The 8100-nt window shown below is 32.2% G+C and overlaps 1 protein-coding gene across 1 annotated transcript in view; it reads right to left on the bottom strand.

Annotated features, from left to right (window-relative positions):
- Positions 1-8100, bottom strand: part of LOC106462605 (protein RMD5 homolog A-like) — a 21761-nt gene that overhangs the window by 5310 nt on the left and 8351 nt on the right. Inside the window, exons 4-8 of the mRNA XM_013922548.2 lie at positions 7890-7990; positions 3890-4059; positions 3490-3655; positions 1908-2010; positions 704-858 (exon numbers count right to left, since the gene is read on the bottom strand). Of these exons, the coding sequence (XP_013778002.1) occupies positions 704-858; positions 1908-2010; positions 3490-3655; positions 3890-4059; positions 7890-7990 (695 nt within the window). The remainder of the gene's footprint in view (positions 1-703; positions 859-1907; positions 2011-3489; positions 3656-3889; positions 4060-7889; positions 7991-8100) is intronic.

The raw sequence follows: 8100 nt of genomic DNA on the forward strand, positions 1-8100 counted from the left end.
ATGATTTTATTATTGTTACAAGGCCCTTTCTGATGATTTTATTATTGTTACAAGGCCCTTTCTGCTGGTTTTACTATTTCTACATAGTCCCTTCTGCTGGTTTTATTATTGTTACAAAGGCCTTTCTGCTTATTGTATTATTGTTACTATTCCTTTTCCTGGCTAAACAGATACAAAGAAACATAACCTACAACTAGTAAGGCATCACTAGTAATACAACAATAACATAGAAAAACAAACAGTGACTGGTTTAAGTTTAGTTACTCAACTAAACTGAATACACAGAAAGTAAAACTGGGTTAATAGTCATTAAAAAATATTTTTTAAAACTTGAATGCTGGTTATTTTTCAAATGGCTGTATTGATGTATACCACGATAGACTTTTTTCTCCATTACAAAATCTTCATTTGCTATTCAGTGTAAAAACATAGAATCTTTTTTTATGATTAAACAACCTTTCCCAAATTCTTTTTCCCTCTTTTTAAAGTGTTGCTTTTGTTCATTAATTTGAATTTATTTTTAGTTCTTATTCACAATTCTAAGAGACCATAAGGGTAGTATGAGGACCACCCTATTCTTTCTAATTACCTTAAATCACCACCTACACCCAGTCAATCAAGTAAAGCTTTTAAAATTAAAAAAATAAGTATAACTGTGAAGAATAAAAAACATGTTAAACACATGCAAGAGATCAGAACTTACTTGCTGCCATTTGCTAGCTTGTGTAATGCATCTCGTGAGATGACGTGTCCACAAACAAGCCTCATGGGAGGGTTATTTTCCGAGCTTTGCTGTCGTAAGATAGGACAAGCAAAGATGGAATGGAACCTGCCACTCTGGCCAAGATCTATCTCAATCTGGAAAGAAGTAAAACACAGAGTGAGAAGGTAAAAAATGGGTTAATTTTTTATTCATATGACTTGGGTTTGAAAATTTTGTATCAATCAGCTATATGTATTTCAAAATGCTCTGTCAAGTATTTCCTTGCGTGCTGTAAAGATTTTAAAGTTCTAAACTTTCGTATCCACTATTTGACACTTGGTATTAACCAGGCAAACAACCTTCCATTACAATTAAACTTCGATGGATGACAAGAAATATTGCCTATAAACATAGGTTAGGAAAAGTTTGAACCCTTATGACCTCGATTCTTATTATACAGCTCATCTGAGTAATCCTGATGACCTAACTTAAACTACAGATAAAGAACTTATTATACAGATTATCTGAGTAATCCTGATGACCTAACTTAACCTACAGATAAAGAACTTATTATACAGCTCATCTGAGTAATCCTGATGACCTAACTTAGCCTACAGATAAAGAACTTATTATACAGATTATCTGAGTAATCCTGATGACCTAACTTAGCCTACAGATAAAGAACTTATTATACAGGGTGTCTAAGAATGATTATACACATTTTAAAATGCAACAGTTCTCAAATGAAGAATTTTAAAATATGTATTAAAGTACAGTCCTAAAGACCTTTCAGATCTAATCCATCTTGATAGGTTTGACCCAGAACCAAGTTTCAACGATTATACCAAGAAATATACTGAAAAAACTCCAGATTGTATGTTTAATAAATGGTGAAAGTAAAATGACAGCCATGTGTACACGGTATAAACCAGGAGTAGAAAGAGACAAACATGTACTTCACTATATGTTTTTAAAAGCTACCTTACATAATATCTACGATCATTTAGAGACAAGAATAGGTAACTGTCATAAATGAGAGTTTAGGTTTAGAGTACTAACATTAATTGTGGTTTAATGCAATTAAATTTGACCTTAATCATTTCATCATCATCACTAACTAATCGGTATACTTACAGAACATAATAATTAATGAATCTAGACAATGCCCACTGTGAGTTTTTAACTGATACTTCAACACACTTACAGGAAGTTCGTCCCTAGAGCTCCACACATCTGCTACTTGCCTCTGCTGCATAACTTGTCGGATGTTCAGGAGAGCTGGCAGAGCTACACAGCCAGCATTGATGCTACAAGTACAAAAAAAATGGAGAAAAAGTTTGTTTGTTTTTTTCATGAAAACATAATTATTTACTCCATTCTTGATGATCTGTAGTCATCATTATTAATAAGATAATGTTTACCATGTGATGAAATGTAACAATCAAAATAAACTTTGATTACAACTTCTGGGCATATCCTCCACACCCCCTTCATCCATCAAGACAAACTGATTTTGAGTTGTAAGCATATCCTTTTACACGTCTTCTTCATCCATCGAGACAAACAATGAATAAGAATCTAAAGCATATCCTCTTACATGTCTTCCTCATGCATCAAAACAAAATTTAATTACAATTTTTAAGCATATCCCCTTACACCTACCATCAACCAAAACAAATTCTAATTACATCTCTCGAGTATACACTCTTAATTATGCCACAAGGCATAATCCTCGTTTTAAAAGCTAAAACACAAAGTAAGACAATTTCCATGAAATGGCATTATTGGCGCAAGTTATGTTAAAAAATAAAGGCACTTTTACTTAGAATAGATGCAATACAATTAAAAAGTGTAAGTTAATATAGGAAAATACACTAGACGTACATGTATAAATATGTATGGTTCTGACAAATATTAGAAAACAGTTGATAACGTCAGATATAGTCTGATCCGATTCTTCGATGTTTTATTTCGATTATGAAAGTTTACATGTTTGACTATGACACAATTTTTCTTATGTCTGACTCTCAGTCAGTGAGAGACTTTCCTGTAAAAATCTCATTACACCATCAAAAATGTAGAGAAAACTTCAAAATTTAGCATATTTATGTACTGATTAACCTCAGTGACCAAGTTAATCATCATTTCCAAAAACTACCTCTTTAAAGATGACTTACTTTATGTTATCAGATAGGAGTGAAAATGAGATATATTTTACATTAACTTTCTGACACAACACTTACACTTGAAACACAACTCTTTTTTCAACTTCACTATATAAACTTAACTATATAAAGGCTTTTTTAAATAGCCACACCATCACCTAATGCCATTTCTTTTATTATTTATTTTATGTCCGTCAGTCTGTACAAGTATATGCTTGAAAAATACCAAAATACAGCTTAACCCTCTGAGCATGGATAGGTCAAAGTGTGCACGTCACAACTTTGTTGTAGTTTTTTTAGTTACAGAGTTACATTCAAAATTTAATCAAACAACTTTATTATCATTGTATGTCAACAAACACGGTGTAAAAATGTAGTTTATAATTCAAATTTTAATATTATACAAATTTTAATTTTTTGTCAAATAGAAATTTTTAAATAACTTCTCTGTCTTCACTGCTATATATATTTTGTGACATTTCTTTGCTCCGAATCACACATTTTAAATATTTTTTCCCCACTATTTGAGTTTTAATACAAATTACAAAGTTATAGTATAGATATATGAAATATTTAACATCTAACTTTAGTGAAGAATAAACTAGAAAGTAGTATATTCACCAAACTGTAAGAGGACTCTCCACAGACAGTCCTAACATGGTACAGGCATCTTTAGTAAATATTTCACAGATGTCAGACCAGTGAACGGGATCAAGAAGATAGCTGTATGGTGAGTTTTGAACCCCTTGACGAAGGTATAGAAGACTACCCATCAGAACTTGAACTTCTGAAACAAAAATCATTTTTGTTATTATAACCAGCTCATATTTAAATAGTACAATTCCCCATAACTACAAAATGTTCAGACTGTCTTTCTCTGTCAGAAAATTGTGAAATCTTTTGATTCTCATGCATTTTAGAATGTTAAGCAGTTATTCATTAGATAACAATGGACAGAACACGACAGGGGAGTTCAAGGAAACCTTCATTACCAAACAATTACCAAGAACCGATACTTCACCTTTCTCGTGAAAGCTTGCGAGGTGTTGAAAGTTTTCCCGAGCATATTGAACAGCATCTTGCTGTTTTTCGGTGCCTTGTTGTAACAGTTCAATGAAACGAAGTCGGTGAAGTTTAAACTCCAGCGAACTGTGCTGAGCTTGCAACAAGTCTCTATTTCTACACGCCCATCTATAGAGAAGATTAACAATACAAACCTAATAAGTGACTGTAACTAATGATTTTGTAGTTACAAATGTGTCAATGAAGCAAGAAATCAGTTTCTTAATTAGTTAATTTTACTCTTGATTTTTAAGTCTATTAACAGAAACTACAAAATAAATTGTGGTATAGAATATCAAACTGACAAAAATACAAATCAAATTCAAATTAACCATTTATTTTACTGTAACATAATACCAATACAAAATAAACGTACAGCCGATATAGAGTTGTTTATAAGTGCAAAATGTTTAAGAAACATTAAACAAATATATTAAAAGACTCCTTAAAAATAACAAATATATTAGTTCCATTCAAACAATATTTCAATTCAATCACAAATCAAACACATAAACAAACAAAATATTTTTCTATTACAGCCTAAACTTCTTCTGTTATAAAAACTATCTGTGTATAAAAAGTTCAAACATTCTGAATTCCAATTATACATCAAATGTATTGAATAGCAACTACAAAATATTATGCACACAAATAGAGGACAAATTCTTAAATTTCGTCAGAGACAGATTCTTCGTACAAAAAATTCTTATCAAAGATGAAACAAGATATTGATTCAGACAGTGTTATTCTTTTCATCTTTCCCTATTCCACCACTGATACCATTTGCAGGAAAATGTAACTATCTCTTCTGGGCTTGCTGGATGGTATCATTCATGGTGATGCAATTGCTTATTAACAGTCATGTTTCTTTTGTTCTTGTGCCAGACAGTCTACTATAACTATCTCTTCTGGGCTTGCTGGATGGTATCAGTCATGGTGATGCAATTGCTTATTAACAGTCATGTTTCTTTTGTTCACATATCCATTACTTCATCAGACATGTTTCTTTTGTTCACATATCCATTACTTCATCAGTCATGTTTCTTTTGTTCACATCTCCATTACTTCATCATTTATGTTTCTTTTGTTCACATATCCATTACTTTATCAGTCATGTTTCTTTTGTTCACATATCCATTACTTCATCAGTCATGTTTCTTTTGTTCACATCTCCATTACTTCATCACTCATATTTCTTTTGTTCACATCTCAATTACTTTATCAGTCATGTTTCTTTTGTTCACATGTCCATTACTTTATTAGTCATGTTTCTTTTGTTCACATCTCAATTACTTCATCAGTCATGTTTCTTTTGTTCACATCTCCATTACTTCATCAGTCATGTTTCTTTTGTTCACATATCCATTACGTCATCAGTCATGTTTCTTTGTTCACATCTCCATTATTTCATCAGTCATGTTTCTTTTGTTCACATATTCATTACATCATCAGTCATGTTTTTTTGTTCTTCTGCCAGATAGTCTTCTGTTGAATACTAATGCTGCTGATTGGTTATGGTTTCACACTCTTTAGTCTTTTGTTTAACATCCAAGGTTGGAACTAGTAGAATAGCAATTGTATGGCCTGGTAATTAAGGTACACAACTCACAAACTGAGAATTGTGAGTTCAAATCCCCATCGCTAAACATGATTGTCCTACATGGATGCCATCTGGACCAGCCACCTGGGTGTAAAATGCTCGTCCTACTTGGATGCCATCTGGACCAGCCACCTGAGTGTAAAATGCTCGTCCTACTTGGATGCCATCTGGACCAGCCACCTGGGTGTAAAATGCTCGTCCTACTTGGATGCCATCTGGACCAGCCACCTGGGTGTAAAATGCTCGTCCTACATGGATGCCATCGGGGCCAGACACCTGGGTGTAAAAATTCTTGGGTTCCAAAAATTACCACCCAACCCCAAACTAGTTGGGATTAAGGTTATTATATAGAAGAAGTAAGCAAGCATTGGTGTGAAACTACAATTATCAACATCCTTTTAGTGTCCCTTATTATTGGTGTGAAAACTACATTTATCAATGTTCTTTTAGTGTCCCTTATTATTGGTGTGAAAACTACATTTATCAATGTTCTCTTACTGTCCATTATTACTGGTGTGAAAACTACATTTATCAATGTCCTCTTAGTGTCCCTTATTATTGGTGTGAAAACTACATTTATCAATGTCCTTTTAGTGTCCATTATTATTGGTGTGAAAACTACATTTATCAATGTTCTCTTACTGTCCATTATTACTGGTGTGAAAACTAAATTTATCAATGTCTTCTTAGTGTCCCTTATTATTGGTGTGAAAACTACATTTATCAATGTCCTCTTAGTGTCCATTATTACTGGCGTGAAAACTACATTTATCAACGTCCTATCAATGTCCATTATTACTGGTGTGAAAACTACATTTATCAATGTCCTCTTAGTGTCCCTTATTATATTGGGGTGTATTAGCAGTGGACTTATCTGTTCCATGACACCGTTGGCTTTCTAATAAGAGTATTTCTGTCAATCCTTCCATCTTGAGAGAAGATATTACCAAGATACTTAAATTATGTAGCTAGATAGTATACATCATCATAAAACCATTTTGGTTAACTTTCACTTTGATTCAAGTACAACTCTATGATTTCCTTGTAAAATATTATAACTATTCTCAAAATTTTCACACACACACACACAAAAAGGAATTCAATTAATGAAATACATCAAACTTACTACCATAAGGTAAAAATTGACACAGAAACTAAACATTTCTTTCAATGATAAAATTTTAAATGCTCATTTACATAATTATAACAACCAAGTGAATAGCAAGTTTGAAATTCACATAATTTTACTACTGAAAAAAACTGTGTGATAAAAAAATCCCATAATAATAAAGAGTGTAAGAAATAACCTTTATTAACACTAACTTGTAAGTACATTTCACACACTAGTTCTAATGCTTTCACATGCCAGAACATGTAACATCTGGCATTTTGGTGGTTATAATGCAGTTGACTGACACAATTTAACATAATATATGGACAACAAAGGACCAGTGGATATGTAAAAACTGTTCTTGAATACTCTTTATTAAAAAAAAAAGTAATAATTTAAACCCACTCTTTTATTTTTGGGGTATCAATTCCCCCTTTTTAACCTTTGGTAGTATTGGTTTCCACTACTGCTGACAACAACTCATTCTATAGGCCAATCACCCTGTTAGAAACATTAAGGAAGCCTAGCCTGTTTTCCCAAATCTTAAGCTTGTGTCCTTTAAATATATTGTCTTCAGAAAACAGCACATAGAAATCAGAGGCCTTTATCTCATTGATCCCCAGAAAAAGTAAATAAGATCACTTCTTACTCTTCTTTTCTTTAAAAAAAATAAATTAAAAGATTATTCCCATAAGATAATCCTTTCCTCTCATTAATCATCCTGGTAATCCTCATCTAAAGTCTGAGCCCTTTTTTTAATAAGTCAATATCATTCCTTAAATAAGAAAACCAAAACTGTACACAATATTCCAAGTGAGGCCTAACTAGTGATTTATACAGATATTATTACCTCTTTTGACCAGTAATCAGCATGTCTACAAATACACTAAAATTCTATTAGCTTTACTACTAGCAACAAAAATACTGTCTCAATGGCTTGAGTAAATTATCCGTTCTTAAACCAAGGTCCTATCCTCAGTCAAACTATTGTGTTCTCAGCAATATTATGATATTACCTTGCACTTTTATAAATAAATGTCATTTGCCAAATATTAACTTGTTCAAATGACCAATTCATCCAAGTCATTCTGTAGTATTTCAATATCCCCAACTCAGCTAGAAATACCCAAAATTTTGATGTCAGATGTTATTAATTATCCCCTTATCAATAAATGTAAATAAAAAGCAAGGGCTCAATTTTAATTAATAATCTTTATATTCACATCATATTTGAAAGTAAAAGCTTACTCTAATCCAGGCTTCAGATCCTTGTGTTTTAGTGCTTCAAGTATTTGATTTAGTTCAGAGAAAGGCTCCTTCTTCCCTTCTTCCATTTGCAATCCTGCCTCCTACAAGATACACATTTTTTGGTGACCCAACTGACGTTATCTTGGTAATTCATAGTCTACCATTATGAAAACATGACACAAATAAATTAAAAATACATTTTCTCAACTAT

This window comes from Limulus polyphemus, unplaced genomic scaffold (genome assembly GCF_000517525.1).
Source record: "Limulus polyphemus unplaced genomic scaffold, Limulus_polyphemus-2.1.2 Scaffold1205, whole genome shotgun sequence".
In the NCBI taxonomy this organism is placed as follows: Eukaryota; Metazoa; Arthropoda; class Merostomata; order Xiphosura; family Limulidae; genus Limulus; species Limulus polyphemus.